We start from the raw sequence: 26,927 nt of genomic DNA, 5'->3' as shown, positions 1-26,927 counted from the left end.
TTTATTTTATTTTATTTTATTTTATTTTATTTTATTTATTTTGAGACAGGGTCTCTCTCTGTCACCCAGGCTGGAGTGCAGTGGCACAATTGCCATTGACTACAGCCTTGACCTTGCTGGCTCAGAGATTTTTTACTTTCTAATTGGTTAAAGGCGTAAATCTTTGTGTAAAACTTTGGAGTCAGCAGAAAGGAATCTAAGTTGTGACAAGGAAGTCTGTTCACCAATACACTGGGTCAGAGTGACCTGGAGGGATGTGACTTAGCTCCTGTCTGGCACGACCCTAGGTCCTGTGTATGATTCTCTGTTTTAACATTAACGTTGGTCAGTTTTGTCTAAACTCCAAAAGTTGTGTCTGAACTCCAAAAGAGGCATGCCCAGTCTTCTTTCACATCATGGCTGGGAACTCAGCTTTTCAGATTTCTCTGGGGTTCCCTTTGGCCAAGAGGGAGTTCACTCAGTTGGGGGGACTTAGGATATTTATTTATTTATGAGACAGCGTCTCGCTCTGTCACCCAGGCTGGAGTGCAGTGGTGTGATCTCAACTCACTATAACCTCCACCTCCTAGGTTCAAGTGATTCTTGTGCTTCAGCCACCATAGTAGCTGTGATTATAGGCGTGTGGCTAATTTTTGTATTTTTAGTAGAGATGGGGTTTCACCATGCTGCCCAGGCTAGTCTCGAACACCTGGCCTCAAATGATCACCCACCTCGGCTTCCCAAAGTGTTGGGATTACAGGTATGAGCCACTGCACCCAACCCAGATTTCATTTTTAGTTTATAGCCTCCCCTTACTTCTCCTCTGCCATTTTTTATCTTTTTCATCCAGGTGACTTCTTTTTTTTTTTTTTTTTTGAGATGGAGCCTCGCTCTGTCACCCAGGCTGGAGTGCAGTGGTGCGATCCACTGAAACTTCCGCCTCCTGGGTTCAAGTGAGTCTCCTGCCTTAGCCTCCCAAGTACCTGGGATTACAGGACTGTGTCACCATGCCCAGCTAATTTTTTGTATTTTTAGTGGAGATGGGGTTTCACCATGTTGGCCCGACTGGTCTCAAACTCGTGATCTCAAGTGATCCACCTGTCTCGGCCTCCCAAAGTGTGGGATTACAGGCGTGAGCTACCACTCTGGCCAAATTGAGGTGGCTTTACTGTCTCACCCGTGGTGAATATTTCATCATGTGTGAGATTTCATTTATTTTAAACAGGAGTTTCATGGAGAATTACATGTTTTAAAACCATAGACCTAGGAGTTTGTGTACCTTTTATTTTAGGTAGAAAGGATTGCTGTCTTCCTGTTCTTTCAGTTTGAAACAGAAGGGTGAAATGAATGAGAATTTTGGTGAAGAGAAGGCAGAGTAGAGAACAGGATACAGCAGGCTAGAGAATCGAGTTGCGCGTGTCAAGTCTGTTTTCTGAGCCTATTCTTTTCACTCCCACTGCCTATAACCTTCCCCCAGATGAAATTCCCTTTATCCTCCTCCAGTTACACCATTTAATTGGAATAAAATACCTGTGTTCAACTTAAAAGTATTTTTCAAGCGCAGTTGACTTTTCACCTTTGCAGGGGTCTAGGTTTTGTTATTACTGAGTTCCTGTCAAGACCCCTCACAGCTGCCTCATCGTGCTCTGTGGCTGGGAGTGGATACCACACTGTGTTCACATCACCACTCAGAAATTAACCACACAACGGACTTAGGCGTTTAGGTCTTTAGTCTACAAACAGCATGTATTGCTTATTGATTTGTTCTCGTAAACAATTTAAAAGATACTCATTTTTCATGCGGTTTTTGAATCTAACTTAAATATTAAGGTTTTTTTTTTTCCTTGGTAGTTCACCAAATCTCTGCATTTTGCTGATTGTTTTTTCTATAAAGTAATTTTTAAAGTTCTCAGCAGTAATATTAAAGCCATGTGAGCTATGTCCAGCATCCCGTTTGTTATAAAACAAGAACCTTTGACTAATGGGAAATTCTCTGTCAGCGAAGACATTTTGAAATTTGTAACTACGATTTTTCTGTATTCTTCCCAGAGTAGGAGTTTGAAATTTTAGGCTGCTTAGGAGTTTATAGATAGTGTGACCTCTTTGTTCTGCAGTGAGAGTCAAGATGCTACCTTAAAATCTTTGCTGTCTCCCTTCCCCGCCTTGCTCCTGAGTTTTAAGTCGTGGCTACACCAGAGATGTCTCTCCGTGGAGCTGGTCCTCACTGTGTTCTCATGTGCTTTTTCTGGGAATGTTCTGCACACGCTGTCCGGATGCAGATAACCGGAGGCGCAGGGTTCGTGGGCTCCCATCTAACTGACAAACTCATGATGGACGGCCACGAGGTGACCGTGGTGGACAATTTCTTCACGGGCAGGAAGAGAAACGTGGAGCACTGGATCGGACATGAGAACTTCGAGCTGATTAACCACGACGTGGTAGAGCCCCTCTACATCGAGGGTGAGTGAAAACTGCACCTTGTTATTATTCAGAGCTACGCAGGTGGCCTGGCCAGAGCTGCGGGATCCCTGAGGGTAAGCTGTCTGATTCAGCACGTTGAAAGCTATGTTGGGTTTTATTTTTGAAATGTCTCAATGTGTATGAGGTGCTGTCCTAGTCTGTGTTGTAACGAGTGGTTATAACAGTGTAAATAGCTGTCTTCTCTCCTACATGGCACCCCTGGTCCTGAACTTCGTGGACCTGTTGAAGTAACTTTCCTGTAGTACACATCTGCTATGATCTGAATGTTAGTGTCCCCCCAAATTCGTATGTTGGCATCCCAAGCCCCACAGTGATGGTATTAGGAGGTGATCAGTTCATGGAGACAGAGCCCTCACAAATGGGATTAGTGTTTTTATAAAAGAGGCCTTGGAAAGCTCCCTTGGCCTTTCCACCATGTGAGGACATGGTGAGAATATGCACATAGGAACCAGGAAGCAGGTCCTCACCAGCACGCGCTCTGCCAATCCCTTGATCTTGCTAATTTGATAGAAAACCAGTGGTTCAATGTACATGTCTCCGGTTACTAAATATGGTTAGACTTTAACATGTTAATTCATCAGAGAAATACAAATGGTTTTGTTAGTCCATTTAAAAAATATTCTTTTAGTATGAGTTCTTTGTAATAGGAATGTTAACTGTTGGGCTTGTATTTAGCATTTTTCCCACAAAGGCAAAGTTTTTGCCTTTTCGTTTGATTGACATTTTATAACATAGTGTCATCTGTTCATATCCGTTTTGCTGTTTCTTCTGTTCTCTTTCTGCTCTAACCATTCCAAGGTTAGATGACTATTTAATCTAATATTTAGAAAGCAGCTGTGGTGTTATATTTTGTTGGTTGGTTTTTTGCTTCATTTTTAAACAGTTAATTATGTCATCTGTTTGGAGTTCATTTTGGAGTGAAGCTGTAGTTTTTGTAAAGTGTGAGAGGCTATGTAGATTATAGCTCAGTGGGCTCACTTTCCTCTTGGACTTCCTCCTGGGATTGCTGTGGGGTTAACTGAGGTGATGCATGTGACAGGGCCTGGCAGGCAGATTCTCACAGTTCCCTGCTAAGATGCCCCTTCCCATGGTTCAACCCAAGATGCTAGGTGGTTCTGTCACAGGGCTTTGCTGATGGAATCATGGTTATGAACCAGCTGGCTTTAAAACAAGCATGATCCTGGATTATCTGGGTATGCCCCCACATAGTCACATGAAGCATCAAAGGCAGCAACAGAGAATGGAAGAGTCAGGTAGAGAGACTGGATAGGAGGGACACCACGGGGAGACCAGGCAGAAGGGAAGCTGGAGAGGTTTGCAGTGTGCGAGGGACCTGAGCCACCCTGGCTGGCTTTGAAGGAGCCATGAGCGGGAGAGTGTTGACAGCCTCTGGAAGCTGAGACCAGCTCCCCGCTGAGAGCCTGTAAGGAGACCTCAGTCCTGCAGCCTCAGGGAACTGAATTTTGCCATCATCCTGAATCATCCTCTGAAGAAAGGAACACAGCCCTGCTGACACCTTGATTTCTGCCTGGGGGGAGGCAGAGCCAAGAACCAGCTGAGCCACACCGTGCCCGGTCCTGTAGACCTGTCAGATCAGATCGTGGGTGGATATTTTTTGAGCCTCTAAATTTGATTAGGCAGCAATAGAAAACTACTGTGAGGACTTAGCACAGCACTGGGCCCTCATTTCACTAAGTGCTGCCCAAATTATACCTTTTTTTTTTTTTTTTTTTTTTTAGACGGAGTCTCGCTCTGTCACCCAGGCTGGAGTGCAGTCATTGAGGCGCCATCTCGGCTCACTGCAAGCTCCGCCTCCCGGGTTCACGCCATTCTCCTGCGTCAGCCTCCTGAGTAGCTGGGACTATAGGCACCCGCCACCACGCCCGGCTAATTTTTTGTATTTCTTAGTAGAGACGGGGTTTAACCGTGTTAGCCAGGATGGTCTCGATCTCCTGACCTTGTGATCCACCCGCCTGGGCTTCCCCTAAATGATACCTATTAATATTACTACTCTCTTCTCTTTTTTAGCACATGGCAAGAAATATTTATTTTATGACACTATTGTTCATAAAATTTCAGTACTACTGAGAAGCCAGAACCTAATAAAAATAGTGTTTTAATAAGTAAATTATCTTCTTTAACTGCGAGCTTTGATATCATAGCTGCTCTAGGCCATTTTCGCCAATTCTGTGACTGTGTGTAGGACACGTACACAAACATACACATACATGCAAACACACACTCACACACACGCCCACACACTGAATGAAGTCATACAGTAAATAATTGCTGTTTTGTCCTTTGTTCGGAGTCTTGCATTCCCTCAGTTGGCATGTATGTTGGGAGAGCATAAGATGCTTCTCTGCCTCTGTAGTTTGAAGCCTGTTTTCCACTTTCTCCTTCAGTGGGTCCTCAGCCTTAGCATCAGTCCTTCTGTGCCCTTGATAATTTCCCGCTTGCTGCCCCCTCCATCTCTTCCCTCTTTCTGCCCTCATAATGCCCACTTCATCCAACAATGCCAAAATGTACCTTCCTTTGAAGCCCACATGGAACATTCTCCAAGATTGATCATATTCTGAGCCTTAAAGGACACCTCAGCCAACCCGAAAGAATAGAGTCCTATAAAGTGTCCTCTCAGACCAGAGTGGAATTACACTAGAAATTAGTAATAGAAAGATATCTGGAAAATTACAAAAATATTTAGTGATGAAACAACAAACGTCTACATAACATATGGGACAAAGGAGAAATCTCGAGAGATTAAACATACTTTCAACTAAATGAAAGAATTAGGTTTCTTGTTTATATATTTGATAAAGAATGAGATGGAAGAGAGTCTGAAATATTTTTCTCTTTTCAAAAGAATCTTTTTCCTTATGATGAAGATAATACATACGTGTTAAAGAAAATGTAGAAAGGTATTTTACAAGGCAGATAGAAAATTATTTTTAATCTTTCTATAAACTGTTGAGGAAGTTGGCTGGGCGTGGTGGCCCACACCTATAATCCCAGCACTTTGGGAGGCTAAGGAGGGTGGATCACTTGAGCTCAGGAATTTGAGTCCAGCCTGGGCAACATGGTGAAACCCAGTCTCTACCAAAAATACAAAAAGTTAGCCGGGCATGCTTGTGCATGCCTGTGGTCGCAGCTATTCAGGAGACTGAGGCATGAGAATCTCTAGAACCCAGAATGCAGAGATTGCAGTGAGCCAAGATAGTGCCGTTGCACTCCAGCCTGGGTGACAGAATAAGACCTCATCTCAAAAAACAAAACAAAACAAAAAAACCATTGAAGCTAACATCCAGTTGTTTTCCTAAATGTGATTTTTTTTCGAATTAAAAGCATGCTTAATAGGTAATATGGTTATATGGTTCAATTATTTTAAAAAATAAATGGAAAAGATGGTTGGGCACAGTGGATCATGTTTGTAATCCCAGTACTTTGGGAGACTGAGGCAGGCAGATCGCTTGAGTCTAGGAGTTCCAGACCAGCCTGGGCAACATGGCAAAACCCTGTCTCTACAAACATTAGCCAGGCGTGGTGGCATGCACCTGTGGTCCCAGCTACCCAGGGGGCTGAGGTGGGAGGATTACTTGATCCCGGGAAGTCGAGGCTGCAGTGAGCCATGACGGCACCACACTCCAGCCTGGGTGACAGAGTAAGACCCTGTCTCAAAAATAAATAAATAAATAAATAATAAACATAAAAATGGAAAAGATATAACTATAAAGTCTTCCTCTTGCCAGTTCTCAGCTCTCCTCAGGAAACAGCTGTTGATCCTTTCTTTGTATTCATCTGCAGTGTTTGTATGTGACTCAACTAACACAAGTAGGTATTTATAGTTCTCTCTTTTTATATAACCTATTGTGTATTATCCTGAATCTTATTTTCTTCCACTTACTATGTCCTGGTGATCTTTCATGTATATCATATACAGAGACCTTTTTTGGCAGCTGCTTAGTGTTCTATTTTGTGACTATACTAGCTAGATCTCTTTACCAAGACACGGGTTTTTTTCCCCTCAACATTACTTGTTAGCAAGTTGCCTTCTTATGAATATATTGTAATTTCCTTAGTCCTGTGTTGTTGGATCTTTAGGTTGATTGCAGTTTGGGGCCATCATAAACCATGCTTCAGAAAGCCACGCATCTGTGTCTCTGTCATCATTTTCATAGTACACTGGCTTTCCCAGGGTCCTGCTACAGAGCACCTGTGCTTCCCTGAAATACTGTCCCAATTTACTTTTCCACCATCTGCATAAACAGTGATCTTGAGATCAGCGTTTCCATGAGAAACAGGAAAAGGCAGAAATGCGCATTGTGTCATGGGAAGACCAGTACTGCTGGGAACTTGTAGTATCTCTGTTGAAGAGGTCCAGGAAAATAAAAAGAAGGAAGTGTCCATAGCTAACACTTAACTATATTCCAAGTGCTATTCTAATTGCTGTTTATGGTTGGCAAGTTTAATTATGTCAATACCTGTGCGAAGTAGGCAGCTATTTTCCTCATTTTTTAGGTGAGGAAACCAAGACGTGGAGTCCTGTCCATTACCTGCCTTTTGCCTGGATGCTCAGTTCCTGTGGAGGGCTGGGGGTGGGGGCACCAGGAGAGGGAAGACAGGAGAGCCAAGCCATTAACCCTGGGCACCCACCCTAAAGAGGAGGGGTGGAAACAGTGTTTGCCAAGGGGATTGAGTCCATGTTTATGTAGACATTTAAAGCATGCAGCTCTGAATAGAATATTTTTGTTGAAGTATCATTTAGAAATTTTTTTCTCAGCTTTCAGTTTATACTGTAAATGTAAATAAAACTGCAGTGGCGGCTCTTAGAGATCGCCCTCTGTTTAATTTGGAGCTGTGGGGGCTTCCTGTGGAGCAGCCTAGGACACTGGAAATTCTTTCCCCTGCGGTGGCTTCCCAGGGAAGGTGAGCCCCTCGCTCAGAACAGCCGACAGCACTGGCGGGCAACCCCAGCTCCCGGGGGCTGAGCCAGTTTCTAGTGTGTGCAGCCTTTGCCCTAAGTAAATACATTTGACATGAAATGAAGGGAAAAGCTTGCTGTTTTGCTTCTTTGTGCCGAGAGAAATTTGGTCTTTATACTTTGAGAAGTTCTGTATCTTCTTCGTTCCTGTTTTCCATCCTAAATACTGTTTCTGGAGACAAAGGCTAGGGCCATGTTGTGAGACTTCCCATTGCAGAGAGGAACATCTCGTTGGGGAGTATTTCTGTAAAACCTCTGACTCGAGTGTGGAGAAAGAGAATTCTACTGTAAGTGTCTTTTATGATGGGAATTCAGTATATGCTAAATAATCATGTGAGTTCACAGAAAGAACTAACCCATTGTTTTGCATTTTAGTGTTTCCACAGTCTTCAGTCTCATGGTACAAATCCTTAACTGGCCCTTGGCAGTTTCGTAGAGCGTGGGAGTGGCACAGAATGAGGCTTGACACAGACTATGTCACCAACTTAAGACAAAAGTAAAAAGAGAATCAACAAAGGAGTGGAAGCTACACTCAGTTTTTATGTGGAAGAGGTTTTTTTGGTATAGGAAATGCTTGATTTCTCCGATGTGTTCTGAACAGTGGTTTCAGGTTATTCCGAGTTGTTCTCTTCCTATGGTGATTTTTTTTCTTCCCTATTTATGTGTCATTTATGTGGGTTTTGGGCACAGTGAAATTCCACCTAAGACCCTATAGAGAGTTCATATGTGGTTTGACTGGTTGGATTTTCCTGGTCAGAATTCACAGAAGGGCCGAGCAAGTCGCAGCCGTGCCCTTACCCAGCCTCTTCCCAACATAAGATTACCCTGCCTGCTTTCTGGTAGGAATGCCGCTGATCATTAATTGGAGCTCTTTTAGGCTCATTTCTCGAGACTTCTATTTTTCTAGCTGAACTCCCAGCACATGGCTTTGTAAATGTGAAAGGTCGTGGCAGGGTCTCTAAGCGGTCTCTGAACGGCTGTGTGGGCACCCGTGAATGGGCTGCCTTTCTGTCCCCCTTTGACTTCCTCTCCCCACCTCAGCTTGGATTTTGAAACATCAGGCTCATGCTTGGTGTACTCTGAACTGTGCAGCTGACATGTTCCAAAGGCCTTCGTCCTGGGTTGTGAGGGTTAGAGGGTTAGCCTCGCTGCTTCATTTACATCCTGAAGCCGGTTGTTACTAATGTTACTTCGTGTTTACCTGGCACCTCTCATTGCTGGTTATTTGTCCCTGTTCTGAATTTCCCCTCTTTTCTCCCCTTCAGAATTGCTCAGCAGACTGTTTAACCAACAGACTCTGCTGCAGTGTCCTTTTTAGGATAGGAACTGGAGTTATTGTTAACGTTACAGGAAGAACACGTTCTCAGAGGAGAGTGGGTGGTGGGAAACTCAGATTTTCATGGAGTTTTCAGTTTCCTCTCAAATGGGAGGATGCAGCAGCACCGCTACTTAACTGAACGTCTCGACAGTTTGACGGGGCAGCCCTCAGCCTTCCGGAGCAGCAGTGGGACTGACCTGTCCAATGAGGAAGAAACACCGAACCAGATGGACTGGCCTTTGGGAATGGAAAAACCCCAGTTTACGCTCAGTTCTTCTCTCAGCTAACTTTTTTGGAGCCCTGTTCCCAAATTGGCCTGGACCAGAGCACCGTGGAAGGGTGTTTGTTGTAAATGGAAGGTTTCCAGGCCCTCCTGGAAATCCTGAAGCGTGAGACCTGCAGTGAGCTCAGGAGTCTGCGTTTGTGAGTGACCGAGGGGGCCTCCCTCCCTGCAGAGTCCTCACTGTGGAGAGCATCAGGAGGGGAAAGGCCTGCGTCTTGTGCTTGGCGAGCTCATCATCTAGTGAGGAAGGCATGTGTGAATCTCTGGACAAGGCAGCGCTGAGCCGTTGTGGACTAGTGGTGCAGGCAAGGGGTTATTTCTGACCAAGGGCAGTGAGAAGGTTTCCCACACAGACTGACGTCTGCATTGAGCTTTGAAGAAGAAAGCCAGGACTGGAGAAGATGAGGAGGGAGGAGTGCGAGGCTAATGACAGTGGCTTTCTGTTTGATGTCAGGGCGGTTTCCTGTTCTCTCAAGGCACACTTCTTCCCTCTTAGCCTTTAATGCAGTTTCCTGTCTTTCCTTGCATACCTTGTCACCTCAAGAGTAAAGATAGTGATGAATAATTTGTTGTGTTAGATCACAACCCATACAGAGTTGTTTAGACTCTCTTTGAAGAATGTAAGGTGACCCTGTCTGTGTAAGCAGAAATGCCCGTGAGTGTGAGTCAGGTGGCAGCAGGTTCCAGGTCTGGCACACTTGAGCAGACTCTGGTGTCGTACTCAGCTCCGAAGGTCCGGCCAGGTTCATTTTTTTTTTTTTTTTTTTTTTTTTTAATTTTTAAATTTTATTTATTTCTTTTTTTGAGATGGAGTTTTGCTCTTGTTGCCCAGGCTGCAATGCAATGGCGCCATCTTGGCTCACCGCAGTCTCCACCTCCCAGGTTCAAGTGATTCTCCCGCCTCACCTTCCTGAGTAGTTGGGATTACAGGTGCCTGCCATCACACCTAGCTATTTTTTAAAAGTTTTTAGTAAAGACGGGTTTCACCATGTTGACCAGGCTGGTTTCGAACTCCTGACCTCAAGTGATCCACCCACCTCGGCCTCCCAAAGTGCTAGGTTTACAAGCGTGAGCCATCGTGCCCAGCCCTCATTTGGTTTTGAACTTGGCACAGTCCCGCTCCAAAGTGGCAGTGGGTATGAGGAGTCATCTTCAGAGGAGGCAGCACAGTGCCTGTTTCTGGGGCTAATGGTCTGCTGCTTCTACCTGCAGCCCTGGAGCTTGGAAGCAGGTGTGCAGGAACTGACCCGATCTGTGCTGGACCTAGCTGGAAACTGCAAAAGATAGCTTGGCCTTAGAATTATGGGACTTTGTGAAAACTGATTTTTAAAAGGTATCTTGTTAAATTACAATTTGTATAATAGAATGTTAGTTCGTCTTTTATTTTAGCAGTTTTCAGCTCAGAATAACTTGTGGGGGTGGGAACAGCAGTCACGGGATTTTCTTTTACTTGGGCAGCTCCTTTCAGCGAACTTGCATCTTGACAGACCGTCAATAATTTTAAAGATTTTGGATTTTGTTAGTTCTGTTTACAAAAAGATTACTCTTCCCATAAGCGTTGGTTCTATTTCTAAATAAACTCACTGGTTTTCAGACTTGACTTTCAAATGTTAAAATATATATGTATATATACACACACGTATACGTGTGTGTATGTACATATATGTATATATGCATGTATATATGTGTGTGTGTGTATATATGTATATATATGAAGGTCTAGAGTCTCCCAGCTTGCTTCAGGGTGTTGGGGACCCAGGCATTACCTCACTGGCTGACTGGTGCACAGTCAGGATTGATTGAGAACCTCTAGACTGACCTGCTGCGGCTCAAAGGCTTGATCTTCAGCTCTTCCATTCCTAGCATTGGGAAAGGGAAGACAGCAGCAGTTACCTGGTCAGGGGGAGCCCGGAAGGCCAGGCAGAGGGGCCCCTGCAGATATTCTTACACATCCATGTGCCAGGGAGGACTCATTTTGGCAACAGAGCTTTCAGATCCCTGTTCCTCACTCTCCTGTGGATGGTGGATGTGTTTCCTCACCAGTGGCTGAAAGTAGAATGGCATGACATGGACTTTGTCTGAAAGGATGGCATTGCTCCTGTGTATGTGTCTGTTGCTGCCATTCCAGTGAGAGGCTGGTCCCCGAAGACTTCTCTGCTGTGTGCAGGTGTTACCTGACTTGGATCTGTGCTGGAGGGCTGTGGATAGTGATGTTAAAGTGAATGCCTGTGCAGGAGGAGCAGGGGTTGTGTGGAATCTGAATTGCTTTGCCATTCATGGCTTTAAAAACCCGTCTCCCTCCCTCCCCATGGTCTCAGGGTCTGGTTTTATGTATACAGGATGCATTAACAAAGGAAAGGCTACTTTCTCCCATAGTTCTGTGTCTTTGGTTTTAAGTCATATTTGCCTCACAAACTAAAAAAAAAATTCATGCTTAATTCTGTGTCTGAAAAAAATCAGTCTTCCTTCTGATTTGAGTGCTTTATCTGGGACAAATATTTCAGAAAACAATCAACTCAGTAATCGAATTGACTCTGGTTACACGAGAACAGACTCAAATAACTGACCCAGCACATGTTTTTGTTTCCAGATAATTAGACTTTCTATTTTTGTTTAACCTTTTCTAATTACAAATGTAAATTAAAGTTTATATAAAGAATAAAATAGCTTGATTTCGGTGAAAGATAAACTAATACGTTTATTATACAGTGTATATCCTAGGAGGTCAGTATTTTTTTTAGTGGTTTTTTTTTTTTTTTAAAGTAATAGGCTTCTGTTTTGTCTCCTTTAGTTGACCAGATATACCATCTGGCATCTCCAGCCTCCCCTCCAAACTACATGTATAATCCTATCAAGACATTAAAGACCAATACGATTGGGACATTAAACATGTTGGGTAAGTTGTCATTTTCTTGTTTTTTGGCTCTTGCTGGGAATATTTTAGATGATTATAAGCATAGGACATTGAATCTTCTACTAGAGTTGGATCTGAGTCCCTTATCGTCCCTTGTCGCCCTGCCTGTGGTATTTGGCAGTTTTGCAGTGTTATTTCAGTGTGACTTTATTTGTCATCAGAATATGTCATGGAGGAGATATTCTAATATTCTAACTTTTCATGCATCATAGTAATCAGGCTGCACCACCCTGGTGTAGATCCCCTGGGAGTGACCACAGGCGCTTCATGTGACCACCCAGCCTTCCCCTCCTCCTCTCCTCTGAAACCAGTTGATGAATGCCAAGGATAAGTGGCATGCCTCATGCTGGAAAGAGGCAGTGGTGGCTCTCATCCTGAGATTGGCTTGGCATGGCCTTACACACGGTTGTTTCAGTAGCACTCTTTGAAGGAATGGATGGAGACATCTGTATGGGATGTTATCAAGATGGGGTGCCTGCCCTAGATTGGACTTCAGGGTTCGCATTCATGAAAGATGGAAGAGAGAGCATTGTTAAGGGTGGCAATATGTGTATATTCACAAATGACATGCCTTAGATTTATAGCTCTGGGTAATATGCACATATTAATGTTTAAAATTGGAGGCATGCTTAAATTTGGCACAGTTTTTTTTCAAAAAACTCCCTGGGTTTTGATTATTTGCAAGGTGGAAGAAAGGAACCGCTTTTTAAGATTGCAAGTAAATGATGGATTTAAGTGTAGGAACATTTAATACAGGTTCTACAAATAGACTTGGGAAATACAGCACTAAATTTTGATTTGAACAAAACGTGGAGTCAAGGTAATGAAAGGGCGGCCAGAGATTGGTTTATCTCTTAGACGCAATATTTTAGGGGGTGGTACTAGTCAAGATTCTACAGAAGAACAGAACCAATAGGATGTGTAGAGATACAGAGAAAGAGATTACTTACGAGGGTTTGGCTCACATGCTTATGGAGGTCGAGAAGTCCCACTGTCTGCCTTCTGCAAGCTGGAGAACCAAGAAAGCCAGGGGTGTAGTTCCAAGGCCTGAGAACTGGAGAGCCGAGGGCAGATCAATGTTCTGTGTAAGCAGTCGACCTTCCTCCATCTCTGGGTTCCAGTCAATCCTGTAAGGCACTGGATGATGCATCCACATTGGGGAGGGCCATCTGTTCTACGCAGTCTACAGATTCAGATACTCCTGTCTTCTGGAAACACCCTCACAGACACCCCCGGACATAATGTTCAACCAGATTCCTGGGCATCCCGTGGCCTAAGTTGACACATAAAATGAACCATCACAAGGGTCAAGTTGTTTGGAGTAAGATGATTCATTCTTCCTGTCTGGAAAGAGCTTTATCTTCTTTGTTACCGTCCCCTGCTCTGGTCCCAGACAGAACAGGGTGCTGCTGCTTCTGCTTAGAGGTGTGCGTGGTGCCCTCTTCTTGCCATCACAAGCGCCTACCCCTGCATCATACCAGAACTAGACCGCAGAGGAAAAGCCCATCATGCACTTGGTGTTTAGAGAGATTCCATTTGTTCTTCCTACTTAGGGGATGCAGTCACTGTGCCCATGGATCCTGTCACTGTGGGGCAGATTCAGATGGGGTTGCCTCAGGCTCTTCTGCACTCGGCGCCCCTGGGGGGTGGGGGCTGCTGAATGGGCACAAGTGTCGGTGATACCTAGTAGGATGGGAAAGGCTCCCAAAGAGAGGCCTCAGCAAAATGCTATTAGAGTTAAATGCAAAAGTGACTCAAGCTAGGGTTTGAGCTGTGACTGAGATAGAATGTGGAGGCCTTGCAGGAATGGTAAAGAGTCTTCCAGGAGAGATGTTGACAAAGGGCGAAGGGAGACCATTGGTAGGCTGGAAAGAAACCCACGTTGGACTTTGTGTTCTGAACGGAGAGGAGCCGTCATTAGCCATCTTGCACTTGAGATAAGATGCCATGAACTTTGCCTGGCTTCTTCCTGGTGAGACCCTTTCCTCTATGTAACTTGCCCGCCTCCCAGACCCTGTGCTAGACTTCTTCCTCTGATGAAAGCTTTTCGTAACCCCCAGACACTGTAGCAGCAGGATAGTTCCCTTGGCTTCACTCCCTGACAGTTGCCTCTGTAGATCCTGCATAAGTCATTCCATGAAAGTGATACAGAAGTAGTCCTAGTTTCAAAATCTTTAAACTCGGTTGTTTTTGAAATATAACACATTGCATTTGTGATGTGTGTTTGTGACCAAAGTTCAGAGAAAACTATAAACTAGAAAAAACTCAGGTAGAGGGGAATATAAAATGTATAGTCACTTTGGAAAACAGTTTGATGCTTTCTTAAAAAACTAAATATGCACCTACCATATGACTCAGTAATTGTATTCTTGGGCACTTCTCCCAGAGAAATGAAAATTTATGTTCACATGAAAACCTGTATGAATGTTCATAGCAGCTTTTTTTGGTAGAGGTCGAAAATGAGAAGCAACCAGAATGTCCTGTCATAGGTGAATGGTTAACGGCAGCGCATACATATATCCCCTGGAATTGTACACAGCAATAGATTAGGAAGGATCTGTTGATACACACTGCAGCTTGGATAGATTTTGAGGGGAATATGTTCCGTGAAAAAATTCAGTCCCAAGAGGTCATGTTCCATTTGTGTATCGTCCTTGAAATGACACAGTTATAGACATGGAGAATTGGTTCGTGGTTGCCAGGGGTCAGCAGGTGAGAGGAGAGGCTGCAGAAGGACCATGTGAGGGATCCTGGTAGAGATGGAAATGCTCTATCACTTTTATCAATGGAATGTCCGTTTCAGTGGAAATAGTCACTGGTCATATCAATGTCAATGTCCTGATAGTGACACAATCTGGTTTGCAAGTTTTAGCATTGGAGGAATCTGGGTAAAAGATACATAAGGTCCCTCTATTACTTTGTACAATTGAATTTGAATGTACAAATATCTCAAAATTAAAAATTTAATCATGAAGAAAAAGATCTCAGGGTCCTTCATTTTGAAGCTACTACATTGTCGGACACACTAATACCTCTGGTTCCCACACGCTAGAATCCTTCCACCCCTACCAGCCTCGCCCAGAAGCGCACATAGGCTGCATGTGCCTAGCTTGTCACACCCTCCTAGCAGTGCTTTGTGGGCATGTGTTGGCCCCTGCTCTGTGTGGGGGACAGAGCTGAGGGGTGTCCACACAGCCCCCGTCTAGTGTAGTGGCGATTGGGGATGGGTAATGTCCCCTGTCTTAAGTGCAGGGTTAATGAAGGTCAGGGGGGTCTTGGAGCCTGTAATGAACCTCTGTACACTGGGACTCTGTGAATGAGTTTGGACGACTTTCCATACTTACTTGACCACCATAGATAATGATGTTCTAGTCAGTTACATGTGAGTGGCCAGTCCAGGGAAGGAGTTCAGAGCAGGACTGAGGAATGTGACAGTTGCTTTGGAGAAGGTGCTGTGTAAGCTGAACCGCAAAGGAGGAAGAAGAATGTGTGGACAGTTATCCAGACAGGGTGGCATGGGCAGTTAGAAGAGCCCAGGACATGTTCAGGAAGTGGCAGGTGGACCATTGTGGAAGTTAAGGAGAGAAGGGCCTTGCCTTCTGCCAACCAAGGGAAAGTTACCCAGTACAATATGGGGTAGTATTTGGGGGCAGAGGAGTGCCTCACGAAACTCCTCAAATCACACTTTATCAAGCTAACAGATTCTGCATTTGGCTCTGCTTATGACAAGTATTCAACAAAATACTGGCCTTCCGAGAATCCATTTATGTTTTTCTTACTGCATTTGTTTTGTTTATTTTGGTGCCAATGCAGATGCAGTAAGAGTAGATAATTGGATAGATAATTAAATGTCTTTAATACTAAAACATTGCTTAAATTGGCCAGCAAAAAATGTGCCCGCACATGTAAATTGAGTCTCTTTTATCATGTCTTTGCTTTCTATAGGGCTGGCAAAACGAGTCGGCGCCCGTCTGCTCCTGGCCTCCACATCGGAGGTGTATGGAGGTGAGTAGGGGGCTCTCTCAGGGTACGCTCACTCCAGCCCTTGGACTGTTTTCATCCTATCTCGGAAGAGTCCAGGGTTCTTTTCTGAGGACGCTCAGCCTGCCCATGCTCCTCCTGTGCACAAGAGCCTACCTGTCAGCCTCCCGGGTTGCCAAGCTCCTCTGCCCGGTGGGACAACCTCTCTTATTTGATCACACATCATTGGAGCACTGCACCCTGTCACCTGGCCAATAAAGACCCACCGTTTATGATTCCACAGAAGTGTTTCTGCCATTCTGCTCTGAAAACACCCCAGAAATCACACTATCTTTTTACCTGTTTGGCTAGCACATGTTGTTCTTCTATGTGAGTCATGCATGCTGCATGCCTGACCTCCCAAGAGCTCATGGGCTGGCCTTTAAGGCTTCCTGGGAGAAGAGACATGCACTTACTGCCTCCCCTGTTGTATAACGAGTTCTGGAAGAACCTTAAGCAGATAGTGTCAGAACACCCATGAGTTTGTTTTACCAAGCTACAGCCTTCCTCTCCTTCCCTGCCTGGGAAGGAGTTGAGGGGTGGGGACCAGGGGCTTTATTTCCAATTTGTATTGATTTCTCTTCAGCCCCAAACCAGCTGGGTGTGCAAGGTTTAGGAGAACTGCTTCGCTGATGCAGCGGAAGCCAGGTCCTGGTATGATGCAATTTTTCTATTTTACATTCTTACTGTGGACGAGAGAAGGAAGTGAGAGGGTAAAATCAGAAGAGACTTTTTTTTTTAAGTAAGGAAACTAAATGAAAAAAATCATAGCAACAGAGAAATTCTTCTAAATGCAGTGATATTCTTTGTAATCTCTATGAAAAGGTAGTTCATAGTCTACTTTTTTGAAGTCCTCAGCAGTTATTAATAAAAGAGCAGAGTGTGCCCCTCCCTACCTGTGGGGTATGGTGTCTGTCCAGAGGGGCACAGTGACATCTTTCCCACAGCCACCCTGCTTCCCCCACTTGTCTCATTTATTATCTGCATGTCTGACAGGAGCCTGTGTTCCTTAGGCTTCCTAAATAATTTGAGAGTGTAATTTGTGGAAGTTACCAAGTGCTCTCCTCTGACCTTGAATAACCAAAGTAAACTTTCGTGGAGCATTTGCTTAGTGTCTTAGCCTCACAGAATGCTGGAAAGGGGAGATGATTGGAAATTATTTTTTACTCTGGATCTTTACTTAAGGGGACTTATTTAGAAGCTTGCTGTCCTGAGCATTTCAGTCCAGACGGTGCCAGTCCAGGGACAGATGGATGTACCCAGCCTTTTCTTTCTTGTCCTTTGTCAAATTTATGACCATCTCTTTTGGAGTGTAGCTTGCCCAGCTCTTGTCAAAGAGCCCCAGAAAAAAGGGCTGAAATCAATCATCTGGTACATTCTGTGAATTTAAGTCAATGATTCCCTTCTCTCAGGAAGTATTTTCCTTAGAACTTTTCTCTCACTGAGCAGTGAGAAGTTTGCCCTTCGAAAGGGAATTTTAAACCACAGCAGCAGATACATAGACCTTTCTTTGCAGCACACTTCTGCATTGCCGCGGAGGCTGTGCTGACCCAGAGGGATCCGCTGAGTAGACATGTGGCAGGATACCTGTCTGTTTACCTCCCTGCACCTGCTCAGGCCCACTGAGTCCCAAGTCAGACTTCAGGGGTAAGATAAACAAGATGGGAATTGATAACAATGCATCTTTTTGTCCAGATTTCATGGCAAAGACTTACACGTTTTATATCATAGTTGTACTCAAGTATGTATAAAATTCTAGGTGTACTAAATAAATTAGATGTCTATTCACATTCCAGAAATATACTTGTGTGAATAAAAGAATTTACTTGTTTTCTTCCAATAGTCTCTTCCCCTGGTATGTCTTAAAGCGTGGTTGATTTATACGATAGAGAAACAGGAATCGGGAGTGTAAAATGAGGGCTAGAAGAACAGGCACCCATTTGCCAGGGAACACCCCATCCCTCCACCTGCCCTACAGGAGCCTCCACGTTATCTTGTCACAGGTCCCGATTTGTTCTGCTGATGGCACGTGTCAAAGTCATCATGTTCCACAGATGCTGCGTTTTTCATTTTTTTCAATAAATACATGTTTTGCTCCAGTTACCGATTTTATAAATATAAAACAAAACCATGTATCTCTTCACATAGCTTGTATTTAATTGTAATTTGCGTAGCACTCTAAAAGTGAAGAACAATTTACGAAAGAGAGGGAAAACTTAAAATTGGGAGACCTGATCTTTTTCTTTTTTTTTCTCCTGTAAGTAAAATGTTGTCATTGCTTAATATCATGTCCTACTGGAACTTAGAGAACGGAAAGCTGAGGTGGCCTCTTTAATACATCTCTCCATCTCTAAATGGGTCTTTCCGAAGTTCCCTTTTGCATCATAAATATGCATTATTGATATGAACTGGAAAACAGAAAGATGAAAACAGTCTCACTTTTTTTGCATCATAGATCCTGAAGTCCACCCTCAAAGTGAGGATTACTGGGGCCACGTGAATCCAATAGGACCTCGGGCCTGCTATGATGAAGGCAAACGTGTCGCAGAGACCATGTGCTATGCCTACATGAAGCAGGTATTTTCCCGGGGTCTGGGCTTGCGGTTTAGGCGTGCTGAGCCCCTGATCTGAGATGTAAAGTGCTGTAAAGGAATGAATGCCATGACTGATTTTGTCTGGGGATAGGTGTTTGGGAAGCTCAGTTTCCCAGTATTATAAATTAATAGTATTATCAACAGCTTTTTCCATGTATCTCCTTATTTTAAAAATGATTTCCTAGAGATCAGTTCTTGGGTTTGGAATACTGTTTTATGACTATGAACAGAATGCTTCTTCATTGCCATTTGCTCACCAGCAGCTAAGAAGTGCCTCTTTTCCTGAAGCCTCCAAATCAATGGATCTTCTTTTTTTACTTTTCTATCAATTAAGTATAAAAATGGATGCATTATTGCTGTAATTTGAACCTCTTTAGGAATTGTTATTGATATGTATTTACGTTATTTCACGCTTTCTTCATTAGTCATTGTTGTGCTGAGGTGCTTTTGCCAAGGATATTTTATGTCACAGATTCGGTCTCCCGCATGTTATAGTAGAAATTGCTCACAGACCAACATGCTGAGGTTGCCACACTGGCCGTACTGCTGTATGACTCTAAGATTTAAGCCTTCATTCTCTCAGTTCTTATCTCTGACACAGGGTGTGTGTAAAGCTTGCCTTGCCCACATCCGGGCAGTGCAGGAGCCAATCAACTGTGCAGAGAAGGTGGAGGCCCAGGTACAGGATATTCCATTCATGTTCTCACTGAGTGTGTCCTTGGACTTGGGTCTGAACTTTCACATCCTCATGAAAATGCCCTCTGGTGTGGTGGGACATGCAGGTAAATCAACGTGGCTGTGGAACATTGGTCCAGGACAGGCTGTTGGTAGATGCAGTGTCTGTTTTTGGGAGCAGTGCTGTCAGGCCCAGGGTCCAGTTGCAGGTGAGCCTGGGGAACTGTTGGCTGTGTGCTCTATAGGAGGGGAAAGTGTTGTCAGCGTGGCCAGCATCCAGGAGTTTTCCTGACCATCTGTCTCAGGTCCCGGCAGAGCCCCAGTCAAGCATGTGCCAAGGGCCAGGTCACCTGCTCCTGACCTCGGATGAGAGTTTAATCGCCTTCCCTCCCCATGGTACCACAGAGGACAGGGCGGTGTAAAGCCAGGTAGGCTCTCTGACGGGTGGGAGAGGATGTCGAGGACTCTCTTTCTCATCGTGTGTTTAATGAAATGCCAGCATTAAAGATCTATAAATTAACTTTATGCTATTGTTGGTATTTAAACTTTTTTGCTTTATTTCTTGGCCAGAAGCAGAACGAATTGCCTTCTAAGCTACTTTAGTCTGTTGGCTTACGTTATCCACTTCCTCTAGGAAATGCTAATCGGTTTTAGTAGGAACATACTTTCATCATTTTGGGGCCCAGAATATCTGGACTCAGAAGTTTCAGATGATCTCCCAGACACTCAGGACCACTCAGTGTGCATGGGTACTTAGGAGTACTGACTAGAGTGTCAGGGACACATAATTGCATTTTATTTAGAATATGTTCCAGGAGTGATATGATTCTCAACTGTTTTCTTTTGCTTTCAGTCCTATGATTGTATTTCTTACCTAGTGAATTTTTACATAGGTAAAGCTGGTGGACAAATGGGACATTTTGATTGAGCTTTCAGTTTTAATTAAACGGTTATTTGGCTAATGTAGTTGATAACTTTATGGGTATACATATTACCTTAAGTATATGCTTAAGATAATTATGGTATTTGGTAATAATAGAGGCAGCATTTCTTGAGCACCGACTGTATGCCAGGTAACTGTTCTAGGGACCTGGACTCCAGCCAGGGTCTGCATTTCACACACATACTAACATTGGATCTGTTCTTGTCATCTGTGCCTGGGGGTTCAGGAAGGTAACGCCTAGTAACTCTGGAACATCAGCATTTGCATTCCTGCTCACATAGGTCTCGGGAGCTTAATGGCATGGGCAGCGTTGCCCTGAAATCCATGAGTAATGTACCTGTTAGAAGCACCCCAGGTGGTCAGCTGGTTCCTCCTGCTCAAGGTAACATCCCTGACATGAACCCTGTGGGGAGGGTGTCCCTGTCACTCCCTTGGCATGGTACGCCTTCTATGGAGTCACCAGACATGGGCCTCCCACCCTGGAGTCCCCAACAGACAGTGGCAGAATGGCTGCAAGAGTCACTTCTGTGGCCAGGTTCACAGTGTACTTCACACGGGTGCCGTGGGCTCTTCACGTGGGAACCACACTTGCTGCTTTCCGTCACACCGGGAGGCTTGAGCATTGGCCCACGGAAGACAGGTGCAGCACTTGCTAGGAAGGAGAGTGTGGAACCTGGGGTCTTGGCCAACAGGTCAGTGATCTGTAGTTTCACTGGGGCTCACACTCTACTTAGCACTTTGCATCTGCCCAGGTGAGAAATAGCACCAAGGAAGGCCCACCTCTGGTGGCACGTTAGGGGGGCATGGAAGCAGGTGTGAAGCAGGTGTGAAGCAGGTGTGAAGCAGGTGTGATGTTGCCGCCTTCCCCATGGAGCCTACCCATTCCCACTGTGCAGTCGTTATGTCAGGGAGTGGCCGTGCCCTTGACCCTAGGGGTGCTGGAGCCCTGTCCAGTTCTGGTGGCTGCGAGGCAGACAGGAGGAGGTTGTGGTTTCCTGATGAGGAAGGAGTGACGTGACCAAGAGCAGTGAGCCTGTGAGGGTCACTGTGGTCTTGCCTGAGTTCCAGGAGGCCTGTGAAGAAGGTGCAGTGTGTTCTTCCCAGCTTCCGTCCCATTATTCATGTTGTAAATATTGTGCTGCCTTGTAGGAAGAGCCATGGATCCAAGACCACAAGCCCCTCTGGGCCCTAAGATTGGTACCCAAATGCTCACTCCCACTTTTGTCTGAATGGGTGCTAAGGAGGGAGGAAAATGGTGCCTTTCCTCTCTGCGCATAGGAGCAGACACCTCACAGCTGAGACAGGTTTCAATTCCTGCTGTGGCAGGATATTTTGTCAGGAATAGAAAAATAAGAAAATACTGATTAAGCAAGAAAAAAGAAAAATTGCTATGCGTAATCCCAGCTAGAGACAAACATAAGGGGGGAAATTAAAAAAAACAACCACCACTATGTGAAGATTGTGAGAGATATAAAACGTTAGGATGAAGACATTGAGATGGTTCTTTAACTCAGGATTTTGTGACAGCTGGCAGCAAGGGTGGGTCCAAGCACCTCCTGCCACATTGGGTCTGAACTCTGTCCATGGCCTGGTCTGGGGCAAATCACTGGACCTCTTTGGGGGCAGCAACTCCAAAGTGATTGTTATTTTCTGGGACTGTGACTGTGTTCTGAGCACAGCGGCCTGCAGGGCATTGTGCCTTTCGGACGTGCCCCTGTCTGGAGGTGACATTGTTTGAGGATGCTCTGCATGCGTGCTGTGGGTGTTGCGAGAGAGCAGGAACTGGGGGCTGGAGTGCCTGCTGCGTGCTCAGCCTCTGTTAGGGCTCAGTCCGTTTAATCTCAGTTAATTCCCCGCAGCCCCTTCTGAGGTGGGAGGGGTCAGCCCCTCTCACAGATGGGAGAATGGGCTCCAAAACTGGTTTCCAGGTCCCTAGCCCATCAGTGGGGCTGGGACCCTCAGCTGGCTACCTGTGGGGCCTGCTCCTCCCCACACTCCCTGGCTATCCCTGCAGGCTGAAGCAGGTGAGGAAGCATGAGTGAGCAAGAAGAGACCATGCAGCTCCAAGTCCAGAGGTGCCAAGGCTCCTTTGCAGCTCGCACAGTCGTGGGACGGTGCCCGGAACGAGTGGTTCACGTGCCTGCGCTAGCGTCACCCCTGCACCTCTCAGCTGGGAGATTCAGCAACGGGAGCTGCACCGTGACCTTGTCAGTTTATAGTTCTAAACGTGTGACCTTTTCAGATAGTTTGGGGAGAAAATATAAAACTTTGTGTTAGGATTTATGCTGTCTGGAGACAAATGAAAAAATCGAGCAGGATGAACCAGGTGGAATAGTACGTCTGGCATATTTTTAATTCATTATTTTAACAACTTTAATTTCTTATACATAATAATGTATCCCCTCTTAAGTATAAATTGTCATTTTATTGTCAAGATCCTATATAGTATGTGGATATGTCTTACTCTGAGTAATATATAAAGATTGAAAATATAAACAAGATAGAGGTAGGAGAAATTTTTTATAGAAAAATTTCTCTTTACCTAAGGATTCTCTTCTGAGTTGCTTCTAATGAATGAAATTTCCTAATGTATTCAAAATAGAATTTTACTTTCCAGAAAATCTACCACACATCCCTTAGAAAAGAGAAACTCCCTGGAATTTTTTTTCGTGGGATGGAGTGAGATGGAGGTTGGGATCGAAGGGCAGAGCCTCTCCCGAATAGTTTGAACTTGCCAGGGAGGAATTACATTGCCGCCTCTGCACGATTTGGACGCAGTGGCTTGATAAATGTGGGGGCCTCCCCCGTAGGCTGCGGTCAGTGCTTAGTGTGCATTTGAGTTCATTGCCCCCTCATGAGTCTGACTCTGAGGTCTGTGGCCCACCCACTGGGCTGGATCTGCAAAACAGGCCACCATTCATAAAACCAGCAAATGGCAGAGTGGAAAGAAAGCAAACTCAGAAATCACCTAGTCTAATGGCCCTGAAGGTGTGGTTTTGTGTTAGTTCCTGGCATCACAGTACTTTTGAAAAAGTCAAAGAGTTGGTATATATATTCTACCTGAGTTGAAAAAAAAAAAAAAATAAGCAGCCAAACCAGGTGCAGTGTTCCATGGGTAGGACTGACACCCCAGGGGGCCTGTCCTGTCCTCCGGATCTGCCCAATAGCAGTTTGGCTTCCTGGCCCTGTGACTCACTCATTGGGTGCCTGCTGGCCGCATCCCACCTGTCCCACCTGGACACTGGCAGAGTGATATCCACCCCTCCTGGCCTGCTGCAGAGCAGACCTCAGGAAGGTCAGCTGATTGTTGATGCTGAAGCAGGAGTGCTGAGGAAGACGGCCAAGCAGTTGTAGACACACCCCTCCCGGACCCCCTTCCTCAGCCAACCCCTTGAGTCAACTTGAACCTTTTAGCACCTTTGAGAATCGTGCTTCAGCACAGTGAGCTCTGCAATTCTGCAGTGGCCTTAGTCTTATCCACAGGTAGGGAGCAGAACCCGAGATATATGCATGACAGGCCCTAGGGAAGTTAGGGGGTTCGGTCCTCACAGCCTGACCCTGTTACTTTAGGGATGTGCACGTAATTCTCCAAGGGAAGCATCAAAGAGAGTCTGGGCTGCTGAACCTAGGTGCACTTCCTGGCATTTCTCCATCCTGTTCCCTACAGGTGAATATGCCCAGGCACCTCCTTCAGCACCTGCTCCCACTATGCAGGGCTCTGTTCCACCTTCTATCACTAGTATCTTACTAGTACCTTCCGTCAGCGAATATAGTGATCATGTCACAGTGTTCAGTGGCTTGATATAGCACAGAAAGTCATCACTTAACAGCATCAGTGGGTTCTTGGAAACTGCTACTTTCAGCAGAAGGACATAGAACAAAATCAGCAGTAGCACAGACTAGTTGCTATAAACAAGAGTTAAGTTCCTAGGCATACTTCTGGTCACAAAACATCACCCAAATTCTAAATGAAGACTAAAACACTTGTGATATTAAGGATTTGAAATAAATGTGAGCCATCCACCTAAGGAAGACAAATAAAAACAAGATAATTATTTACAGGGTCTCAGGTGGCCAGAGCCTATCGCAGCAGCTCCAGGTTCCAGGCAGGAGCCTGCCCTGGACAGGATGCCACCCTCTCACAGGGCATACTCACTCACACTGGGACCACTGGAACAGCCCACTTGTCTGACATACACAGCTTCGGAATGTGAGAGGAAACCAGAATACCCAGAGAAAACCCACGCAGACGTGGGGCAAGGAGAACATGCCAGCTGCATGCAGACAGTAGCCCCAGGCAGGAGGCGATTTTTTTTCTCATCAGTACTATCATGAAATGATATTATTTGGGGACCTGTTGTACTCTCCACTGAACGATTGCATTTTAAAAGAAATTTTGAGGGAGAACCCATGTGTCGTGAGCAGGGCAAACAAGATCAGACATAACCAGGTCCATGAACGTTTGTGTCTTTCCACAAGGTCAGGCTTTTATTGATACTATTTCCATCATAAAATCCATGTGCTCTATGCAGTTTCCAAGGAGGGACTTCTTAGTACTTTCCATGCACTCGGTAATCAGAGCTGTGGTCACACAGGCTCAAGTCACTCCACAGGTCAGTCAGTACTGCAAACCATACCTAGTAGTATACTTAATATATAAATGTTTAAACATTCCACATCAAACAGAGTAACATTTAACATTGAGAGATAAGGGGAGAGGAAAAGGGGTTAATGAACCAGTCCAAGGACAGTGACATGGACAAGGAGAGGGTTCTGGGCTTATCTGGATGCACAGTATCATCTTGCATGGAAGAGCCCTTGATTTGGCGGCAGATGCTGGGTGCTGATCGTGAGTGACAGCAAGACGGAGCCTGTCAAGATGGCCATCTCGAGTTGTAGATGTCCTGTTCATTATGGCCCTTAAGCCCTTTGGTGAGGACGACAGTAAAGGGTCATGCCCTTAATCTGGTTGGGAGTTGTCTCTGTTGATTACACAAACATCTAGACCATGTTGGTTGGATGCCTTTTGAAATGTGAAATGGAGTCATTTTCTAAGATAAAATCACTTATGTCAGAGGTACTGTGTACACCATGTAATCCCTGCTGGTAACATTTCTGTCCTTAGGAGATATGTGGGGAGGGAGGAATCCCTGTACCTTCATTATTCCTCTTGGATCACCTCTTGCCTCTCAGGCCTGCTGTGAGTTGGCTCCATGTCTCAGGACCTGCATACCCAAGCCCTCACTCCTCTCTCAGCTGCTACACGTGAGGCAAGGAGGCGTTTGGTGCCAGCCTAGTTGGTGTTTCCAAAGGGCTTTTGGGAGCCTCAGCCTGTCCCTTGCAATCCTAGTGTCCTGGTGGCAATGTTTGTGAGCTATTCCACACGTGGTCACTGTCACTTCAAGGTAAATTAATGTCATCAGAAAATTGGGGACAGAGGTCAAGGGCAATTACTGGGTTGAGAACCATCCCTTGGAGGTAGATGATAATGATGGCAGTTTTCAAAACAGTTTCAGTGTTTCAGCTCCTGTGTTGTAGGTAGAATGGATATTATTGTCCTCATCTCAAAGATGAGGATCTCAAGTCTTAGAAGCTGAAGTGACTTCCTTGGGATAATGAATCCCAGGATGAGATGAGGCCATCCAGACATTCCAGCCTCCACCTTGTGCAGGGCCCTGAGCATCCATCCTCTCTAAGTTTCCGTTGGTTCTATGTTGGCGCAGCTTAGGCTTGTAGGAATTGTCTTGACCTTCCTGATGCTTGGAGCTGTCCATGACTCATGGGTCACCACAGGGGACGGAACCACAGAGCATAAAGTGAAACCCAGCGGTGCCTCGGATGAGTCATCAGTTAGCTTTCTGACTGACAGCCTTGTCTATGCTCAAAGGCACCAGCTCAGTGTCAGCAGGGCCTGACCACTCGCAGGCAGAACATTGTGTGGGAGTCAGGGGTTCGTGAATGTGTTTGCTTCTTGGTCCTTCAGAGGTAGGCTCTCCCTTAAATGAGACAGTGTTTCCTGCTGTGCCCTTCCTGGGTTTTCAGCCTGGCTCTTCCCTTCTTAGGAAGGTGGCTTTGGGTCAGACCCTGGACCTCTCCTCAGCTCTGAGATGAGGAATAACTATACCTTCCTCCAAGCCATGCATGTGGGTGACAATTAACTGCCACCACGAACAGTGGTGTTGGCACCCACCAACTGTCCCCCCGCCTGCCCACATGGTCCCACCGTGAGGACCAGTGGGAATGAGGATTCAGCAGCAAGTGGACTATTCAGATTGATTGGGGGTCACCTTTGTGTGAAGGCCAAGGGTTCCCTGAAGCTACCTAGAAAGGGATAGATGGGCATGCAAACTCCAGAAGACACCATCATCCCAGAGGAGAGCAGGTCTTAACCGGAGTGAGCCTCGGGTTCCTGTCTGTTTTCATGTGAGGAGTTTCGGCTTCATGAGTAGCCCATCTTACTGGTGTAGACTGGCCCTGAGAGCTCACGTTCTTAGAAGTGTTGTTGCACTCACAGCTGTTGCACCTGTGTAGAAGGGCTGCCCTCTGTTGCTGAACCATTACAGACCCAAATAGAAAAGCCACAGCAAGCAGACCTGTTTATGGATTGGCCAGTTAATATCTGCTCATCCTAATGAGGCCATGTTCTGGAATGTTGTTTTGTGGAAAGGGAAGGTCAAGAATACAAAAGCATTTGATTTGCTGCAAATGTTGCCTAACCCATTGAGCTTTTCCCCTGCCAGGC

At 45.3% G+C, this 26,927-nt stretch overlaps 1 protein-coding gene across 8 annotated transcripts in view; it reads left to right on the top strand.

Moving 5' to 3' along the window:
* Window positions 1-26,927, top strand: part of UXS1 (UDP-glucuronate decarboxylase 1) — a 94,836-nt gene that overhangs the window by 46,752 nt on the left and 21,157 nt on the right. For 6 of the 8 annotated variants that reach the window (XM_017847729.1, XM_017847728.1, XM_017847732.1 and 3 more), the window contains 4 exons: window positions 2,259-2,439; window positions 11,831-11,935; window positions 15,899-15,958; window positions 18,429-18,550. In XM_017847729.1, the coding sequence (XP_017703218.1) occupies window positions 2,259-2,439; window positions 11,831-11,935; window positions 15,899-15,958; window positions 18,429-18,550 (468 nt within the window). Of the gene's footprint in view, window positions 1-2,258; window positions 2,440-8,754; window positions 9,457-11,830; window positions 11,936-15,898; window positions 15,959-18,428; window positions 18,551-26,927 lie in introns of those variants that run through there. The other 2 variants (XM_017847735.1, XM_017847736.1) reach the window with 2 other exon arrangements.

The sequence above is a fragment of the Rhinopithecus bieti genome, unplaced genomic scaffold (genome assembly GCF_001698545.2).
Source record: "Rhinopithecus bieti isolate Rb0 unplaced genomic scaffold, ASM169854v2 scaffold_29830, whole genome shotgun sequence".
NCBI classification, from domain to species: domain Eukaryota; kingdom Metazoa; phylum Chordata; class Mammalia; order Primates; family Cercopithecidae; genus Rhinopithecus; species Rhinopithecus bieti.
Note: the sequence above shows the minus strand (reverse complement) of the source record. Positions and strands in the feature narration are given on the sequence as shown.